The sequence below is a fragment of the Loxodonta africana genome, chromosome 3 (assembly GCF_030014295.1).
Source record: "Loxodonta africana isolate mLoxAfr1 chromosome 3, mLoxAfr1.hap2, whole genome shotgun sequence".
In the NCBI taxonomy this organism is placed as follows: Eukaryota; Metazoa; Chordata; class Mammalia; order Proboscidea; family Elephantidae; genus Loxodonta; species Loxodonta africana.
In genome coordinates, this window is record NC_087344.1 from 188,044,118 (window position 1) to 188,064,263 (window position 20,146).

The 20,146-nt window shown below is 51.2% G+C and overlaps 3 protein-coding genes across 9 annotated transcripts in view; 1 reads left to right on the forward strand and 2 right to left on the reverse strand.

Moving 5' to 3' along the window:
• Positions 1 to 74: 74 nt before the first annotated feature.
• LOC104846338 (putative uncharacterized protein RUSC1-AS1) lies at positions 75 to 883 on the reverse strand. The gene is given in 6 exon segments (XM_023553935.2): positions 75 to 254; positions 256 to 339; positions 341 to 543; positions 546 to 612; positions 614 to 662; positions 664 to 883. Coding segments are annotated over 6 exon segments (780 nt in total). The 5' UTR covers positions 861 to 883.
• A 15-nt stretch (positions 884 to 898) lies between these two features.
• RUSC1 (RUN and SH3 domain containing 1) lies at positions 899 to 9,361 on the forward strand. Of its 2 annotated transcripts, XM_064282697.1 has the most exons (10): positions 899 to 2,430; positions 2,706 to 3,116; positions 4,138 to 4,236; positions 4,427 to 4,503; positions 4,673 to 4,847; positions 4,919 to 5,024; positions 5,185 to 5,231; positions 5,920 to 6,469; positions 7,020 to 7,148; positions 8,666 to 9,361. In XM_064282697.1, exons 1-10 carry the CDS (start codon positions 1,062 to 1,064, stop codon positions 8,832 to 8,834), a joined length of 3,132 nt encoding a protein of 1,043 aa, XP_064138767.1. In that variant the 5' UTR covers positions 899 to 1,061; the 3' UTR covers positions 8,835 to 9,361. The 2 variants fall into 2 exon arrangements, with proteins under 2 accessions (XP_064138767.1, XP_064138766.1); XM_064282696.1 differs by lacking the exons at positions 899 to 2,430; positions 2,706 to 3,116 and adding an exon at positions 3,239 to 3,899.
• Positions 9,362 to 12,187: 2,826 nt separating this feature from the next.
• Positions 12,188 to 20,146, reverse strand: part of ASH1L (ASH1 like histone lysine methyltransferase) — a 251,868-nt gene continuing 243,909 nt past the window's right edge. For all 6 annotated transcript variants that reach the window (XM_064282678.1, XM_064282676.1, XM_064282677.1 and 3 more), the window contains 4 exons: positions 17,732 to 17,898; positions 16,397 to 16,437; positions 15,143 to 15,444; positions 12,188 to 14,641 (listed from right to left, as the gene is read on the reverse strand). In XM_064282678.1, coding sequence (XP_064138748.1) covers positions 14,550 to 14,641; positions 15,143 to 15,444; positions 16,397 to 16,437; positions 17,732 to 17,898 — 602 coding nt within the window. In that variant the 3' untranslated portion in view covers positions 12,188 to 14,549. The remainder of the gene's footprint in view (positions 14,642 to 15,142; positions 15,445 to 16,396; positions 16,438 to 17,731; positions 17,899 to 20,146) is intronic.

Consider the following 20,146-nt stretch of genomic DNA (forward strand, 5'->3'; position numbering starts at 1 on the left):
GCTTTGGCACCAGGCCCCCTAGGGATCAAAAGCAGGGTGGAGCCTAAGGATACACCAAAAGTAGCTAGCTGGGTCTACCAGAATGACGCAGGCGAGACGTCAAGCGCTTGGGGGCGGGCCCGCCCCTGCGTGAAGGGGCGCGGCTGCGCAGCGCTGGTGGGTTGTCCTGGCGCCCCGCCCCCTCCTTCCCCCTCCTCTCTGGGCTGTGCTGGGCCGGGCCGGTACCGCGGGAGCGGCGGATGAGCCCAAGGCTGGGAGCGGTTGCAGGAGGACCTTGGTGAGGAGGCCCTGGGCCGTGGGTGTGGATGGATGGACTGAGGTACGCGGGGTGAGGCAGGAGAAGGGGACTAGAAGAAATGAATAGAGAAGGGGTGGGGTGGTGGCTGGATGATCGAGACGAGTAGAGAGAGGATGGACCGACACACCGGTGCTCAGGGCGGGGTGAGGGCGCACCGCGGCTGCAGGCTGGACCCCGCAGGGTCGGCGCGGGGGTGGCAGGCAAATGTGGAGTTGACAAACTGACAGCTACCGCTCGTCGCTCCCACCTTTCCCCCCCCCTTTCCTGCATTGACCAGATGTGTCGCGTTGCCCCCGGCCCCATTTCAGAGCACCTCGGCAGGGCCTCCCGTGGCCCCTTCCTCTGGGAGTTAGGAGCAGGTTGGGACTGGGCCAGATTGCTGCAGAGAGCACCCGCGGGTCCATTCTGGGCCCCATCCTCTTCCAACCTTTCGCACCCCCGCGGAGAGCCAGAGCGCAGCCGCATACTCTGACCCTCTCCGCACCATTCCCGGGGGTTTACATTCGGCTCCACCTCCAAACACTGCAGTGGGAACTAATGGCCAATCGATTTCCATTTGCATGTCGTGTAAATATCATCCAAAGCATCCGGTGCCTTCCCATGCCTGGTCAGTCACCTTGGTGTCCTTCCCGCGGCTCTCGCCCTCACTAGCTGGGTTTCAACACCCCTGTCTTCTAGGTCTGCATCTGCGGTTGCCAGGTAGGTGGATGTGAGAGACCCGACCCTCCTGATTCTCTCGAGGCCATCCCGTCACCGCGGCACCATGCTGTCCCCTCAGAGGGCTTTACTCTGCAACCTCAACCACATTCACCTCCAGCACGTCTCCCTGGGCCTGCACTTGTCCCGCCGTCCCGAGTTACGTGAGGGGCCCCTGAGCACACCTCCTCCCCCAGGGGACACCGGGGGCAAGGAGAGCAGGGGCCCCTGCAGCGGGACCGTGGTTGACGCCAATTCCAACAGCCCCGCGGTGCCCTGCCGTTGTTGCCAGGAGCACGGGCCAGGCTTAGGGAACCGGCAGGACCCGTCGCAGGAGGAAGAGGGGGCTGCCTCTCCCTCGGATCCGGGCTGCTCCTCCTCTCTCAGCTCCTGCTCGGATCTCAGCCCTGATGAGTCCCCAGTCTCAGTCTACTTGCGGGACCTCCCTGGCGACAAGGATGCCCACCCCCAGCCCAGCGACATTCCCCTGGAGCAGGGCTCCCAGCTAGTTTCCGCAGGCCCTGCCACCTGCTCGCCGGACAGCTTCTGCTGCTCTCCTGATTCCTGCTCGGGAGCTTCCTCTCCAGCAGGCCCTGCCCTGGACTCCAACTGCAACGCCCTGACCAGGAGCCAGGACCTCCCCTCCCCAGGGCTGGAGGAAGAGGACGAGGGCGGGGAGCAGGATCTTCCTACCTCCGAGCTCTCAGAGGCGGACGATGGCAAAATCGACGCAGGGCAAACGGAGCCCAGTTGGAAAATCAACCCCATTTGGAAAATTGACACAGAGAAAACGGAGGCTGGCTGGAAGATCACTGAGAACAATAACTCTGGTTGGAAAATCAACGGGAATATTAACTCCAGCTGGAAAACTGAACCTGGAAAACTCAACTCCAGTTGGAAAAACAATGAGGGAATAACTGTCTGGAAAACTGATGCAGGGAAAATTGATGGGGGATGGAGAAGTGACGTCAGCGAGGAGCGGGTGCCCCACCGGACAATCACGTCCTTCCACGAGCTGGCCCAGAAGCGCAAGCGGGGCCCAGGGCTGCCCCTCGTGCCGCAGGCCAAGAAAGATCGCAGCGACTGGCTCATCGTCTTCTCGCCCGACACCGAGCTGCCCCCTACCGGGTCGCTGGGCGGCTCCCCGGCGCCTCCCCGGGAGGTCACCACCTTCAAGGAACTCAGGTCCCGAAGCCGGGCCCCGCCCCCGCCAGTCCCGCCCAGAGACCCCCCAGCTGGCTGGGCCTTGGTCCCGCCTCGGCCCCCACCCCCACCTGTCCCTCCCCGGAGGAAGAAGAACCGACCAGCGCTGCAAGGGCTGCAGCCCATAGCGGAGGGGCAGCCCGAGGAAGTCAGGGCGGACAGCCCCGCGGCTGGCGAGGAGGCCCCAGCTGCGAAGGAGCCGGAGGAACCCAGCGCGCAGGCCGGCCTCGAGGGTAAGAAGCCTAGAGAGGAAGCGGGAGGAGGGCTGGGCTTCGGCCTCGCTCACACTCTCCCGAGCCTTCAATCGGCCCCCTGTTTCCCCTCCATTCTGTGCCACTCGCCCTCTCCGTCCCCTTCTTTTGGGGAACGCTCCGGGAAAGGGACTGGGTGGGTGATTAGGTTACGGGACTAACTCTTTGCTCCCTCTTTCTCCCGCCCCTCCTCGCCTGGCTGCCTGTCCCGCTGACCCCCCCGCACCCCACGCCTGCCCCGCCAACCCCGCCTGCAGCCAGTCCCCTCCTGGTCCCCCGGCCTCTGTTTTTCCGGTTTTCGGCCGACGGGCGCCCCCTGTTGGAGGGTGGGGGCGCGGGCGCAGCTGGGTCTCTGTTCTTGGCACCTCTGGCCGGTTGGCCCGGCGCTGGGCTGCGGCTGCTGGGGGCGCCGAGCCCCCCAGAGGAGCAGCTGCTGCCTGTTCGCCTGTCCCCAGTGGGAGCCTATTCGCCTCCGGCTCGGGGGACCCTGCCCTGCCTGGCCAGCCCCGAGCTGGCACTGCTGCTGTCCCCGCTCTTTCCCAGAAGTAGCACCTTCCCCGCCGCGGCTCCCCCATCCCGCCAGGTACCCGCCCCCCCGTTGCCACCGCCACCACGTCCGCCGAAGGCCCCTCGCTGGATCAGGAGCCCACCGCCTCCGCCCAGGCTACGTAAGACCGATCCTGGCCAGCCCGGAGGCGGGGCCTCCCCGCCCACTCCCCGGGCCCACCCCCGGCCCCGCCCCAGCCCCACCCAGCCTCGTCTGGCCCTCAGCTTCGGCTCCTTCAGGCTTCACCTGGCTTGGCCCCGCCCCTCGAGCTGGTTTCAAGCAAGTTCCTAGGTCCGGGGGAGCCTGGACCCGCTCCTCGAGCTGGGATAAGGTGGCTTGGCCTCTCCCGCCAGGTCCACCCTAGGCGTAGTGAACGCGGGCTTGCCGGGCTTCCATACCCAGTCTAGGGGTCCCAGCCTGTCACTGTTAGGGACCTTGGGTTATCCCCTCTGGTGTGGAAGTCCTGGGCCGTGCCGTTCAGGCCTGACCCCACCTCGCTTGGGAAGGGTGGAGGGGGACGCTCCCTGGAACTCATTGGCCCGAGAGGTTCTGGCCACGCCCTGCCCACGCGGCCAGCTGCCCGTGGGCTGCAGGGGGAGCCCTCCGCCGAGGTGCAGGCTTGGGCTGGGATTTCCCTTTTCCGGCACCTTTTAGCCTCCAGATCCTTGGAGGCTAAAAGGTCTTGTCTCGCTTTGTCTCTCCTCCCTTTCCCGTCTGTCTGTCTTTCCATTGGTTCAGGCTTCCCACGTGCTCCCCGGGCCTCCGCGGGCCGGACCGGGGCGCGGGCGGGGCGCAGGGCTGAGCCTCTCTTCCTTGCCTTATCAGCTCCCGCCGGCAGGCTCCAGCCGGGCGGGCGGGAGGCGAGCGGGGCTGTCCTGAGTCAGGGACTTCCGGAATCGTGGAGGTGGGAGCTGGGCCCTGAGGAAAGGAAATGGGAACCCGGGGGGGCAGCTAGTGCTGGGATTTCACTCTGGGGCCCGGCTCGAGCTACCCGGTGCTCCCTCCGGCCCTGTGTTCCTTCTCCCCAAGACCCTTCGTGGGCAGGGGCCCTGCAGACCCGCAGGAGATGACCAGTGTGGGAGCCCAGAGTCCTCGGGGCACCCCGCGGTAAGTGTCACCGCGTCCTTCTTCCTTCGCCCCAGTCCGTAGTTCCTGGTCGTTCGCCGGTGTCCCCGGGGCCCAGCGCCTGTGGATGGCAGAAGCCCAGAGTGGTACTGGCCAGCTGCAGGAGCAGAAAAAAGGTAGAAAACCCCTGTTTCTGACTCCTGGCCCCTGAATGAATTGCCCTTCACTTCGGCCTTGTTCAGGCTCCAGATTCATAAATCAGTCTTCTTAATGCACTCCTCTTGGACTGCGGAGGTGCCCCCTGGGTACTGCCCAGGAAGGGAGAGACGGCTTTGATGCTTCCTCCTGCCCCCGCCTCCCTCCCAGGTTTGCTGATAGCCGTCAGCGCTTCTGTGGATAAAATCATCTCGCACTTTGGGGCCGCCCGGAACTTGGTTCAGAAGGTAAAGGCGGCTGGGGAGAGGCTTGCGCCTGTGTGTGTGTGTGTGTGTGTGTGTGTGTGTGTGTGTATGTGGGCGGGCGAGTGCTTAACGTAGCTCTGGGGGCGCAGGAACTGTTGGCGCGAAGAGGCTGAGGGTATCTCTGGACCCATCACCACTGTACTGCCTGCAGGCCCAGTTGGGGGATAGTCGGCTGAGCCCAGATGTGGGGCACCTGGTACTGACCACCCTCTGTCCGGCCCTCCACGCCCTGGTGGCTGACGGGTTGAAGCCTTTCCGGAAGGACCTTATTACTGGGCAGCGAAGGAGCAGCCCCTGGAGCGTGGTGGAGGCTTCAGTGAAGCCAGGTGAGGGAGGAGGGGTCAGACTGGGACTGGGACAGGGCCAGGGCTTGGCTTATCATCCCTGGTATCCTCAGGCTGCAGCACCCGCTCCCTGGGAACCCTGTATAGCCAGATCAGCCGTCTGGCTCCCCTGAGCAGCAGCCGGAGCCGCTTCCATGCCTTCATCCTGGGCCTCCTCAAGTGAGTGACTGTCTCCTTCATGGGTGGGACGCAAGAGTGGTGCCCCGTATCCGTGTCCCCAGAGAGAGCCTCCCCTCTCCCAATTCATCTCTCATCTGCCACCCAGAAAGGGCTGGAGCCCCCCACTTTCCTGAACTTCTGTCCCCCCTTTCTCCCCCAGCACTAAGCAGTTGGAACTCTGGTTTTCCAGTCTCCAGGAAGATGCAGGTCAGAGGCCTGAGGCGATGCTGCTGGGCTGGGAGGGAGGGAGGGGAAGGGATCTCTCTTGCTAGTTCCCACTGATGCCAGAGTCATCTTCTCAACCCAGATCTCTGACCTTGTCACTCTTCTGCTTAAAACTCTTCCAAGGAGTCCCACTGCCCATAGGAGGAAAGATCCAAGTCCTCACTGTGGACCAAAGCCTTGCTCATCTCGCCTCTGCCCTCTACCCCACTGTGGGACCCTGGCTTTCCCTGGTCCTGCCTACAGTCTTCCTTTCTGGTCCTCTCTGCCCCAGAACCTGACATAGGCTGTCCGCTTCTCCACCTAGAACAGGCCTCCCTGGCCTTCCACTGCTTCTGTGTCAACTTTCATTCATCCTTTTGGGCTCTTCCTCAGAGAGCGCCCCCCCCTAGACTAGGCCAACCCCCAGCCCCAGTTTTGTGCATGCTCCTGTGGCTCCCACTTCCTTCTCTTTCCTGGTCTTCACAGTTACTTGTTATATGTCACCACTTGCTCTATGAGCGTCCCCCAGGATGCAGGAACAGCCGTGGTACATGGGCAGGGTTGTGTCAGTCTTGTACCCCACCATGTTCCCCTTCTGTCCACCCCAGAGCCCAGCAGAGAATGATGTTTGTTGACTGGTGGGAGCTTTCCAGTTCAGGGCGGGGACTCATGTTGGCCTGCTCTTTCCCAGGCCTGCTGTCCCTCCTGTACCTGCCCACGGGATTCTTCTCCCTGGCCCGGGGTGGTTGCCCCTCCCTATCCACGGAGCTGCTGCTCCTGCTGCAGCCGCTCTCGGTGCTCACCTTCCACCTGGACCTGCTCTTTGAGCACCACCACCACCTGCCCCTGGCTCCACCCCAGGCCCCAGCACCCCCGGGCCCGCCTCCAGCCCTGCAGCAGACCGTGCAGGCCCTGCTGCACTGGGGTGGGCGGCTGGCCCAGAGCCTTCGGGGGGCTTCTGGGGAGGCCCCTCCGGGCCCGGCAGCCCCCACAAGCCCTCCCACACCAGGCAGCTGGTGGGAGCAGCTGACCCAGGCCTCCCGAGTCTACGCCTCTGGGGACACTGAGGGCTTCACCCTTCCCCGGTGGGGTCCCAGGCATCATGGTACTGCAGCTGAGGGTGCGCAGGAGAGACGCCTCCCCACAGAAGAAGCGGCCCCAGGTAGAGGCGTGTGGCTGGGGAGACTGTTTGGAGTGCCTGGAGGCCCCATGGAAACTGAGACTGGAGCCCTAAAGTCCAGGTAATGGGGTCCCTGGCCCCTCATTGACTTTCTGAGTCCCAGTGGCCCTACTTTGAAGCACTTTAGTGATCCTCCAGGGCAGAGGTTGGCAGTTTCTTTCCACAGCCATGAACTAAAAATGGTTTTTACCTTTTTAAGTGGTTACATAATGTTCTGGATTTTGTCTCTTGGCCCTAAAAGCCTAAAATATGTAAATATTTTCTATCTGGTCCTTTAAGAAAAAGCTTGCCTGCTCTAGAGCTTGACTACTGGTGGCTCTTTAGTGGCCTCAGGTCCCTTCTGCTGACCCTTTGAATCTCTGAGTCTGTGTAAACCCTGCCAGTTCCACAGGCAACTCGTGGGACTTCTGGCCTTGTAGACCTTTATCGTCACTTCCTTAATCACCCTAGAGGTGTGTGTGCCACAGCTGCTACTCTTCCGTTAGTAGTGACCAACTCCTGACCACCTTCTGACCTCGTGTGAACCGCAGTCAAGCCCTTCAGCCTCTCCCTCCCTCCCTGGGTTCTTTAGATAGAAGTAGGGTGATCCCTGTAAGTCTCTTTTCCTCCAGGAGACCATCCAGTTGGCTGCCCCCTACAGTGAGTGTGTTGGCTCTGGTGAAGCGGGGGGTACCTCCCGAGACTCCATCTTCTCCTGAGGAGCTTGAGGCCTCAGCCCCCAGCATGGCACAGCCCCACAGGTAAGGCAGAAGGGGGAGAATGCATTAGTGTGTAACTGTGTGTGGGGTGTGTGGGTGTGGGTGTGTGTGTGTGTATGTGCGTGTATTCCTTTCTTCAGAGTGGATGGAGGCGATTAAAAGACCCTGGGCTTTACAAGTAGATTGGTTTGTTAGAATGCTTAGTTTGTTTTGCATCTTTGCTACTTATTTGTGTGACACTTCATTTCTTGGAGCCTTAGTTTTTTCCTTTGTAAAAAGTGGATAATTATGTTTTCAGCATGGTTGTTGAGAAGGCTAAAGAATTTCATAAAAGCCTTTGGCACATAATAGGTGCTGAGTTAGTGGCCACTTTGTGTGTGTACACACGTCTGTGTGTGCCCGCTGAGGGACTGTGCTTCCTTTTAGCGGGGTCTTCCAGTTGGCACCATGTGCTGCGTCTTGGGGCCTTGTATTCTTTGGTGTCTCTCAGTCTGCTGAAGTAAGCTTCTTGATTTTTCATTCATTCAGCAATATTTTTTGAGTACTTGCTATGTGCCAAGCATTACATTAGAGAGAGTACAAAGGTAAACAGATTGGAGTCCCTGCCCTCAAGGAACTGGTAGTCGAGTGAGAGATGCTGATGAATAAATGAGCAATCAGTCCTGTGTGGTAGACTCTGGGAAAGGAAGACTGAGTCCTTTGGGCCCATATAGACAGGGCTTCTACCCTAGGCTTTGGGGATCAGGAAAGACTCAGTGATGGTATGGGGGTGTGGACCTGGCAGGGGAAACAGGATGCAAAGCTAGGGAGGCCCAAGTGTGGGTAGATGAGACTGGAGTGGAGGATGCGGACAGCAGGATCATGGGGAGCCTGGAGGATTCAGTGGGTGAGCGAAGGAGCCTGGACTTTATTCTGAGGCAGTGGGAGCCACTGAAGGGCCTGTCACCTGGGGGTGATGGGCCTGCTTCTGTTTTTGAAAGATCTGTGATTGCTGTGTGGAGGATGGACCTGGGGAGGAAGAAAGGAGTCAGAGAGACCGTTAGATTATATGCAGTAGTTCAGACAGAGAAGATAGAGATCTAAACGGATGGTGGCAGTGGAACTGAAGAGAAAGAGTAGACATAGTAGTAGGCAACAGAAATGCCAAATACCATACAAGTGTTGGGGATGGACTGGATGTGAGGAGATGCTTGGGTTTTACAGGGAACAACTGGGTAGAAGATGGTGCCATTTACTACTCTACAGGATCCACTATTGCGGACACAAGAGGAGGGACTGATGTGGAGATTAAGATGGAGCCATATGTTTACATATGTTGAGGCTCTATCCGAGAGAAGTGCAAATAGCAACCAGCGAGCAGCTAAAGAGTGAATCTGGAGCTCAGGAGAGAGCTGGGGCCCCAGGTAGAGTCAATATGTCGATGGTCCCTAAGTCTTTGCAGAGCCCAGTCAGTGTTCACTGAGCTGAACCACTAGGAATGTACCACAGTGTAGAGGTGCGACCTGGAGGCAGCTGTCCCCCCTCACTTCACCCCAACATCTCCCTCTGGCTCCCCTCAGGGCAGTCCGGGCTCTCTGTGACCACACCGCTGCAGGACCGGAGCAGCTGAGCTTCCAGCGTGGGGAGGTGCTGCGTGTCATTGCCACGGTGGATGAAGACTGGCTCCGCTGTGGGCGGGATGGAGTGGAGGGGCTGGTGCCTGTGGGGTATACCTCCCTTGTTCTGTAGCCCTGCATACGCCCGCTCCTGTCACCTGCGAGTGGAATGGCCCATGAGCACTAATCCATGTAAACCAATCATCCCAGAAACATTTTCCCTGTCTGCAAAATCCCACATCCATTTCTGCTAATATTTAAAATATACTTTCCTTCTTCTCTCCCATGCCCATCTGTAAGGTGAAATCTGCCCTTCTTCCAAATACGTAAAAAGAAATTCTCCTCCATGGAATCTCTTTCCCATCTCTACAAGGGAGCATCTCCCTTCCTGTCTGCAAAACGGGAATCTCACTCCCTCTACCTTGTTCATCTGTAAGTGGACTGTGCCAGTACAGTATATACCTTGGCTCCCATGACTAGAAGGGGCTGTAGTCTCCTTCTGTGCATGGAATCTTCCCCGCTCCACCCATCCCATGTTACCTCTATTTATTGACTACTCATGCTGTACGAGGTGCTGAAGCCTGGACACCCCTGGTGGGTGGGCCTGTGGTGTTGGTCTGTCTCCCTCTTCATTTGTCCCAATAAAGTGTGGGAGTTGAATGTGTGTCACTGTGGGTTTCAGGACACAGGCTGGGAGGAGGGGAGGGAAGCCCTCGTACGAGAAGCCCAAGGGAGATGTTTCCTTTCTAGCTCATGTTCAGCTTTTACTGTTCCCTGGGGAAGGAGTACGTGGCAAATGGTGCCTGATTGGCGCCTGGATCTCAAAAGTGCCTCTCTGAGACTTGCTTTGTTAGGTTGATACGGCAGGAGCCTGAGGAAATATGGGGAAGGAGAACTTAATGAGCCCTGGTGGGACAGTGGTTGAGCTCTTGGCTGCTAATCGAAAGGTCGGTGGTTCAAACCCACCACCAGCAGCTCCATGGGAGAAAGATGTGGCAGTCCAAGATTACAGCCTCGCAAACTTACGGAACCGTTCTACTGTCCTGTAGGGCTGCTGTGAGTTGGAAATCAACTCGACGGCAATGGATTTTTTTTTTTAGGGTGGAATGAGTCCTGGAAATTGTACTTACTAGGCGCATATCTGAGGTGAAGGGAAGGATTAAGGGTTGCAAGACATGATAGTCTAATACCGTCACTCCGCAAAGGCAATTTCAGGAAAAAACGGAATAGCTTAACATCTGTTACTTTACTAGGAGCTAGTAAGTTTCCTTTCAATTTCTTGAAGTAATGAGAATAGCAAAAAATGCTCTAAAGGGTCAAGAGTGGGGTTGGGAACCAGAAAGGATTGTCTAGATAGAGGAGAAACACCAGAAGGTTAGAAGAATAGATAGTTATAACCAGGCATCAGGAAAGATGGGGGGATGCTGAGAACTACATGGTGAGACACGAGGCAAAGGATCTGGAGTTTTCCCTCATCTTTGGGACCCTGGTTGAAGGGGACAATGGGTGGTGACAAGAAAGAAGAGGAAACTTGAAGTAAAATTCTTCCGACTCAAAGATCTGAAGGCACTCAGGGGCAGGCTTGGTTAGATTCAAATGCCTCATACTTTTGTCATTCTTCTCCTTGCTTTAATTTTGCTTTTTGTTTAGCTAGCCCCTCAATTTTAGACCTCAGTTTGCATTTCAGCTGTTATCTAATGGTTCTCAAACTGGATTCTGAGTGTCTCCAGGAATTCCCAGTTTTATCATTATAATGTTTAAAGTTAGAAAGTGGTAATATGAAGACTGCTATTACTTTGAGGTTGGGACCAGTATTTCTCAAAGTGAGATCCGTGGAGTAACCTTGGGGAAGTCCATGAGTTCTAAAGTTTGAGACACACTGATACACGGCCTTCATGTCCCATGACTTGACGTGCTCTCTCTTTTCTCTGACTCCTGTTCCCACATGCTTGGTTGTACAGTGAGTAATCCCAAATACCTGGGAAGAATCCTGGAGTGACACTGTTAGAGCAGTGAGACCTGGCCTGATGTGGTATTTGCCTGATGGCTCTCAGGCTTATGCAGGAGGCAGAAGAGCAGCGGGACCTCCTTGCAGACACCATAAACAATGATTAAAATCTAGTTTGTACTGTTACATATCATCTGGAGCCCTGATGGTGCAGTGGTTAAGAGCTCAGCTGCTAACCAAAAGGTCGGCAGTTCAAATCCACCAGCTGCTTCTTGGGAACCCTATGGGGCAGCTCTACTCTGTCCGATAGGGTCACTGAGTCGGAATCAACTTGATTGCAACAGGTTGTTATATATTATCTAGAACAGCTGAGGTGGATACTGAGGATTAATTGAAAGACAAAAAAACAACTATTCATGTATTGTTTCTGCAGTTTTAACAGTGAGGTGCCTTGATCCAGAGACTTGAAGCTCAAGTCCTTGTCCGAGTACAGACTGCGCTCCTGCAGCCAGCTGTCTTGCTGCTTCAGCAACTGTATTTTAGCTCAACTCCCAGGCTGAATGTCTGGCCCATGTCCAGGGCAAATACTTTGTTGAACCTTCCAGCTGCTGGCAGGAGTGGGTTTATCTTCCTTAATTAGTAGGGTCACTTTGGAGAATACAGACTACAGACTTCGGAGCTCTGGGTCCAACACTAGTAGGTGATTTTGGGCAAGTTACTCAACCTCTCTAAGCTTCAGTTTTTATTTGTACAAAATGGGAATATTGACTTCAGAGGCCTAACCGGGTTGAAGGATTAACCAGCTATGTGATCCTGGGCCAGTAACTTAACCTCTCTGTTGCTTCAGTCCTTACCTATAACATTGGGATACGGTAGCTACCTTAAAGGGCTGTTGTTAGGGTTAAATAAATGAATACATGTAAACTGCTTAGAATGGAAGTGGTCTAGCACATCTAAAACCAAACCCTCTGCCTTCTAGTCAATTCTGACTCTTAGCGACCATACAGGACAGAGCAGAACTGCCCTCTAGGGTTTCGAAGGCTGTAAATCTTTATGGAAGCAGATTGTCACATCTCTCTCCCACGGAGTGGCTGATGGGTTCAACTGCTGTTTTGGTTAGCAGCTGAGTGCTTTAACCACTATGCCACCAGGGCTCTGGTCTAACACATAGTGGCCTGAAAAATGCGGTCTAAAGCTTTTCTTGCCAACCTGGGGGGTTGTTAATGAGCATTAAATGAGACGATGCTTGTTTACGAAAGGCAGGAAGGCGCAGGGTAGTGTGGCAGGTTTGAGAAACAGCTGGGCAATTCCCGTGGATGACTATGCTGATTGGTGGTGAGGCTAGGCCGAGACGAGAAAGACCCTAGGAATAAGGGATTGGCTTAATCCAGTAGCTGACCATGTAAGCGTGCGCCTGTTGAGCCCAGGAAGCTGATGACGTGGTTTTTGGAAGATCCCTTTGAAACAGGCTGGAGGACATCCTGGAAGATAGATGGAGGGTAGGAAAGAGGAAAAAAATAGCAAGCTCACGACTCCAGTTAGGAAAAGGTTTTCCATTTAATACTAGACTTTCAAGGATTGAGATGCAAGCTTTTTATGCAATTACATCCAATGTTAAAATTGGTAATACATAATTTACAAAGATTAACATCAAAACAATCATCTATTTAGATATGCTTTTGTAAAAAGGAAATATATTAGCAGCATTTATATTTTCCGCAATCACACAGCCTACAGACATGCAGACTAACTCTGTATCTATTTGCAGTGATGTAGTGCTTTGCCCCGCATTTCAAACACCAAAACCCGCCTGGCAGCTGGGGGGTTCTTTTTATTTCGTTATTATAAAATAACTGAAAAATAAAAAAAGGCATTAATTTCTACACCAGTAAGAAAAAACAAGTTTTTGCACTTACCTAACATTTGATTGTCTAAAAAACATTTCAGTTTTTAGTCTTTCAACAAAAGAAAGATAAAATGACAGAGCGTAGTGTCTTTTGCTTCTGTTCTCGCATTTTACAAAGTTTTTTTTTCTTCTTTTTATGTCTTTTTTAAAATTTTAGTGTTTAACACTATTAAAGGAAACATTGAGTTTTAATCTTCTCTTTCTTGTCACTTTCCTTCTTTTGACTAAAAGGAGACCCCCAAAGTGCCCCTATTCCCACCTCCCTCCCACCCTCTCCCTGTAATGAAAACCAAAAGAAACCACTCAGACGGGCTTGGACATGCGATTTTTCCAACTCCACACGTGAGTATCTTATACCCAGGTCTCTTAGTAATGTACAGTGCTTCTCTACAGTAAGAAAATACTCCAAACTATTTTCTTAATTCTCTTTTTTCTTTAATAAAATATTTATTCTGCTTTTTCTCTGCTCAAGGGGATCTTTGGCATCCCCTGTCTCGTTTTGTTTTGTTTTGTTTTCCTCAAGGTTGACATAGAAAGGAGGTAAAAGAAAAAAAAGATTCAATGGAATGGAAGGTGGTCAATGTTTCTACCTAAACGAGTCAGAGTGTCCTCATCATCATAAGGGGAAATGTACAATTAGGACAGCCTTGGTCCAGTATTAGAAAAAAGTAATGGGGACATGTTTACTATTGTATTGCTTACCAATCACGCAGCAGATATATATATGTATATATATACACAACTTGGCACATTTAAAAACCATCTTTTCTCTTATAAGAACATCTAAAACGTATATGCATATGTATGTCTGAGAAGACAACAAAGCAAAGCTTTTTAAATCTTATTTGTAAAGAGACAGTATAGTCTGGTAACTTCTGGCCAAGAGAACGGGAAGGAGGGAGACACCCTGGATATCCCTCCTGACAATGAAATCACTCAGGAGGGTGGAGGGAAGGTAGGAGCGGGCTAGGGAGAACACACTGTCTCTTTAAGAGATGGACATCGAAAACTGTACAATTAGAACACAAGAGTAGTGTTTTCAGCTGATAGTCTACACTCACGACAAATACTCCGATAGATGAATACTGCTCAACAGTTTATGTAGTGTCTTGTTGGGGGGGTGGGATTTAGAGCTCTTTTTATGTAGATTTTTAAATGTTTTAATTTTGAAACAAGTCTCCATTCGCACAGCACAGCAGACACACAACCACAGAGCATCAAAAACAGCACGTGTGCTGGCGGGGGCCTGGCTTTCCCATTAGAAAAAAATCCGCTCGGCAGGTAACGGAGGGTACAACAGATCAAAACAACTACAAGAAGTACTGCGCCCTTCTGGCCCCGTGGGGGCCCTCTCTATCCCATGATCCCATTTTGGGGAGTAGAGGCAGGGAGAGGGGCGGCAGTTACAAGTGCTTTGAGATGTCAACTCCCATTTTACTTTGACCTGGTTGGGCAAGAAAGGAGAGAGAAACTTTCCTCGTTAGGGATCTGGGATGAGGCCCCAGCTGTTTCCGTTCTAGGTCTCTGGGGTAGCTCTTGGAGCCTACAGAGAACAGGTGGAGTCAGGGTGGGGATCCTGGTCCCATCCCTTGGGATTGTGAGTAATACCTGGGTATGGGAAGCAGCTTCTTAGCAGTGCCTGTAGGATCAAAGGATGACACGGAAAACCCAAGCTGGAAGGAGGGGCAAGTGTTGCAAAGTACCAATAGGCTCTAGTCACCCCCATGTGCCCCTCATTCCTCCCCACATTATTAACCCTCAGGGTGAAGCAATGGAGAGGAAAAAATTCAAATGAACTGTCTTGGACAGATCCCCTTCCTCTTCCTCTCCACCAGCTCCAAGGTGTATTAAGTACCTAATGTTAACAGCACGGCCCCATTCCCCTTGACTGGACGGACCCTTCCCACCCCTGTCTGCACCCAGAGAGCAGGAGGCAGGACTGACTAGCTCCACTGGATGGATCCCAGATGCTTGAGGTTCTAATTCCTTAAGGTTCACTTCCGAAAGCTGCTTTCTGGGATAAACAAAGTACGCCTTCGCAGTTTTCTGCCTGATCCTTCCTCCAGCAAGTAGGTCACATCGATGGCTGAAAAGAAAACCAAGGGGACTCATCAAATACCACACTCCTCCTCTTCTTATTCCAGACGTGAGCTCTGAGGAGAGCTCAACTATTCCTTTTCTGACCTAGAAGAAATTACACCCTCTTCCAGTCCTGGAGGAGCCCTGGTGGTGCAGTGGTTATGACCAAAAGGTCAGCAGTTCGAATCTACCAAGCCTCTCTCTGGGAACCCTATGGGGTAGTTCTACTCTGTCCTATAGGGTTGCTGAGTCGAAATCGACTCGACAGCAATGGGTCTGGTGTTTTTGGCCAGTCCTAGATGAAGAGGGTTGTTCCCTAGGGAAGGAGATCCTCACCTTCCATAGTTTCACTTCCACATCATAACTAAAGGCAGGCTTGTGAAAGAACTGTCCTTTTCTTAGAACACTTGCCATTCTGTGCCAGGAACTAGAAGTTGCCCTTATTCATTCCATTTCCACTTATTGCCCATTTGTATTAAACTCTAGATATGAACCTGTTCTTCCTTACCGTTTTTCCCAGGGATTTTTTCAAGGAGATTGAGCAGGATCTGGTTGAGTCGCTCCCGTTGGTTATGCCGTCGCTCCTCGGGGGTACAGGCTGGCTGGGATTCCTGACTACTTTCCTCTTGCTTCTTTTCGCCCTCACCGACTTCAGCGGTGGCCCCCTCTGGTTCCGGGTCCTCCAGGCTGGGCATCTCGTTGGCTGCTTGCTCCTGACTGGCCAGAACCTCCTCGATCAAGGGCAGAGCATCGTCTTCTTGGCCCAGGTCTTTCAGGGGTGGCTTCGAGCGCTCAGACTTCCAGGATGATCTGTCAGGAGGGCACGTGAGTTCAGAGCAAGGCTGAGCAGGGTGCTCAGGACAGGAGGGGAACGAAGGGTAGAGGCCTCAGGATGACTTGAGATCCTGAAAACTAGCTGTTAGAGCTTTGGCTCAAGAGGTGGGAAGCTTGGCTCTGGTCTTCAATCTACTACTTTGTTATTATTTGAACAAATCATTACCTTTCTCTGAAATTTAATTTCTAACTATAAAAGCAACCTTTTTTCTTTCTGTCACGAATTTGGAGCATAAGTGAGATGTGAGCCCATGAACTACACCAAGGCTGGTCAAGTGCTTGGCCTGCTCTGCCTGACCACTCCACAAGTACAGACAAGTGTGGAACAGCCTGTGACAGCAACTGTCCACAGACAAGAATAATCACTTCAACAGGGCTTTTACTTTTCCTGAACCCCTTTTCACATCTCGCTACGGTAAACCCCTGATGTAGATGAACAGTTGTTAGGTCCTGATTTAACGGTTCAGGAAACCGAAGAGAAACCGTCTGTGCTCTTCTCCAGAAGTACCCCTCTCGTGAACAAACAAGCAAAAATACAAGCTGTGAGCCCACACTAAACTGCTCTTTGCTCGGCCTGCACTGTGTACTTCTGGCTACTTCTGTTCTTGACAGAGGGAGGACCCAAGAACTGATATATCCTGGAGTAATGGGGAAAGCTTGCGGGTTATCTAAGAGAGACTTTCCTGATTCTCTTGAAGTTCTGTTCTAAATCTGTCTCGACTCCTTGCACATCTTCCCCCATTTCACCCCACCTAAGGCCCCCTGATGATACCACACCTACTGAAGTCCTCTATGTTAGTGTTGGCACTCTACTGGGCTACTCTCCCAGAGAAGCCCCAGTCCTAGAGGTGGGTAGGTGGTTGTTCTTTTGCTCCATTCAAGCTCTTGGTCAATCCCTTAGTATCCTCACATCCCCCATGGGACTCACCGCCCTCCGTTCCTCTTGTAGTTGTCTGGGACATAATGAGGCTGTGGAGAAGAAAAGGGAGAGGGGTAAGTGTGCATATTGTAGAGGCTATCAAAGCTGGATTAGACGATCTGGGCCAACTCAGGATAAGGGAGCTGGGAAGGCAGGGAAGTAAGTGGTAAGGAGGAAAAGGCAGGGAAAAAAAAAAAAAAAAAAGGGCCAAAGCCCTTACAAGCCGGATGATCATGTTTTCAAGTCAGAAGTTCAGTACTTCTACCAATCTGTAGGCCACAGCAGTTTTTAGCATTCTGTAATCCTAGAATGGCAGTGGGAGGGATAAGCTTACAACCTTCTCTGCCTTACCCCACCTTTTAAAACTGAGGCTGGGTTTTCAAAGCTAACCAAAGAGTACTACACTGCTGATTTAGTAAGACCAAAGAAGTCTAGATGAGAGGAAGGGGCTGGTGGTAGGCACAGATAAGACAAAATACAGTTTGGAGAAATTAAAAAAAAAAAAAAAAAATAGGAAACATAAAGGTCTACCTTTTGCTTAGGTTATTTCTAAGAACTCCAGGACGGCAGGTATGAATTCTGACAGGCTCACTAAAAGAAGACTCAAGGATGAGGAGCTCAGCCCAGGACTTCATCATAGCAAGTAGGGGACCAAAATCTTTATAGAATGATGAATGGCACAAAATAATTGGTGGAGTATGTTCTCGACAATTTGAAAGAAAAATATGCAGGAAAAAAAGGTAGAAAATGAATATACCAAAATGTTAACAGTGGTTATTTTCTGGGAAGTGGGATAATAGAATTTTTTTTTCTTCTTAGCATTTCCCCTACTTTTCAGATTTTCTATAACAATGATGTGTCACATTTTTAATCCAGGGATAAAAAGAAAAAGGAGTGAACTGTTTTCACCAAAGGCTTCTTAGGGTTCTTGCCATTCCTTCGACTCGCTTCTTAAAATTATGGGTGTGAAAAACAAAACAAAAAACTATACCTGTGGGATTCAGAGTCCTCATGAATCCCACAGGTGTAGTTCTGGCAGTGGGTTGTTGGGTTGTGTGGGATTCATGGATAAAGACTGAGGTGAGGTGAGAGGGAAGAGAGGAAAACCCATCAAGGTGTAACACTGTAACCAACAATTTCCTAACACAGGTCCCAGGGGAGGAAATGTAAACTGAATGTTTACAGTTAATACATCCCAAACAGAGACAGGGATTTCCACGGTTTGGGATGAAAAAAGGATGAAGAAGCAGACAGCCATTTAAAGATTCTGACTCTGTGAAGAATTCCAGGCATGAACCAGACTGTCCTGACATATTGTCTGGTTAAGAGAAGAGGGAGACTTACTGAGAAATCTCTTTTGGGAGTGAGCTTCTTGGGGAAGTGATCGAAGGCGTAGGGTTTGGTGCAGACAGGATAGCGGTTCCGATGGATCTTGTAAAACAGGTGTGCTGACTTGTCGAGCCGATAATCACAGATGTACACGTCTTGCTCCTTCACGCCTTTGGGTCGCCCTATGGGTCCATACACTGTTAAAGAACCCAGGTACTTCTCCTTCCTTCACCCTGAGTTGCCCAGAGACCACCACACACCATTGGGACAGAAGCTAGAATAGCATCAGACCCTTAAGGGGGAAACACTGTGGCTATTTTGAGAGGCAGAAAAAACAACTGAGCATTGGTGGTTACAAAAGAAAGGCGAGGTCCCAAACACTGGTGTCAAAAAAGGAAAAGGGATGTAAGAATAGAAGGGCACACTGTAGGATTAAAAAAAAAAAAAAAAAAAATGGAATTGGAGATTATTGGTATGCTGCAGGGACATTTTAAAGAAAAAACAGGAGATTACAGGGGAGTTATGAGGAAAGAATGCAAGTATAAAGGGGAGAAGTATACCTAGGAAATGAAAACATTCTTATTGGGAAAACAGGGAGTCATCAGCATCACAGAGCTCCAACCAGTTCGTCAGTTTTTAGAATGGAATGTGTAGTCTTCTAGACTATTCTGAGAAAAAAACTGAGCTTCTACTGTGAGCCATAAACTGAGCTGCATGCTTTCAAAGATTATTTCATTTTTTAAAAAATATTTTATTGTGTTTTAGGTAAAAGCTTACACAGCAAATTAGGTTCCATTCAACAATTTTTATAAAAATTGTTCTGTGACAGTGGCCACAATTTTCACAATGTGCCAGCATTCTCATTATTTCCATTCTGTTTGTACTGTTTCCATTGACCTAGCTTCCCTTCCCCGCCTTGCTTTTTCATCTTTGCTTTTGGGTAAATGTTGACTGGTTTAATATTAATATAGTTGATTATTTAAGGGAGCACATTACTCATAGGTGATAAATTGGTTATTTTATAAGCCAATCTATTATTTGGCTGAAAGATGACCTCCTGAAACAGCTTCGGTTCCAAGTTCAACTGCTATCTTAGAGTGATAGTCTTGGGGGGTTTGTCTAGTCTCTTACTGGTCCAGTAGGTCTGGCCTTTTTTTAGGAATTTGAATTTTGTTCTACATTTTTCTCCCATTGCACCCAGGACCTTCTAGTGTGTCCCTGGTCGAAACAGGAGGTAGTGGTAGCCAGGCATCATCTAGTTCTTCTGGTTTCAGGTTAGAAGAGGCTGTGGTTTGTGTGGGCTATGAGTCCTGTGGACTGGTTCTTTTCTGAGCCTTTGATTTCTTCATTCTCTTTTGCTCCATATAGGTAGAGACAAATAGTTGCATCTTAGATGGCTGCCTGCAAGCTTTTAAGACCCCAGATGCTACTCACCAAACTAGAATGTAGAACGTTATCTTTATGAACTATATTATGCCAAGTGACTAAGCTGTCCCCCGAGACTATGGTCCTAAGCGTTCTAACTAAGTAAACCAATCACGTCAGTTGTTTGGATATGTCTAGGAAGCCTCTGTAACTGTGCCTCCTCTGTGCTTTGTTACATATGTGGGTACATATGCAGCACACACAATCATGTGCACACATATGCCTGCAGGTACACCTACACATGCAGGTGCATTTACCCGCATATGCCTTCTTACACACATACATGCATCCACATTTACCTCCGTAAACACACACATATGTTTTGGGTCTTGTTACTGCTGTTGCAAAATTGTATATGTTACAGCATTTAGTAAAATTGTCCCTTTTTCTTGTGTACTTTTTAAAAAAAATTTTTATTGTGCTTTAAGTGAAAGTTTACAAATCAAGTCAGTCTCTCATACAAAAATTTATACACACCTTGCTATATACTCCTAACTGCTCTCCCCCTAATGAGACAGCACACTCCTTTCCTCCACTCTCTCTTTTCATGTCCATCCAGCCAGCTTCTGACCCCCTCTGCCTTCTCATCTCCCCTCCAGACAGGAGCTGCCCACATAGTCTCATGTGACTACTTGGTCCAAGACGCTCACTCCTCACCAGCATCATTTTCTATCCCATTGTCCAGTCCAATCTCTGTCTGAAGAGTTGGCTTTGGGAATGGTTCCTGTCTTGGGCTAACAGAAGGTCTGGGGCCATGACCACCGGGGTCCTTCTAGTCTCAGTCAGACCATTAAGTCTGGTCTTTTTACAAGAATTTGGGGTCTGTTTCTTATGTACTTCTTAGTGTCTTTTTTTACCTTGGTCAAGTTGTGCTGACTTCACCCGTATTTGGTATTGCCTTTCCCATCACCAAAAGTAACGAATGTCTACTATCTAGAAAGTGATTCCTCCTCCTTCTCCCTCCCACTCCTGGTAACCATCAATGAATGTTGCTTTCTGTGTGTA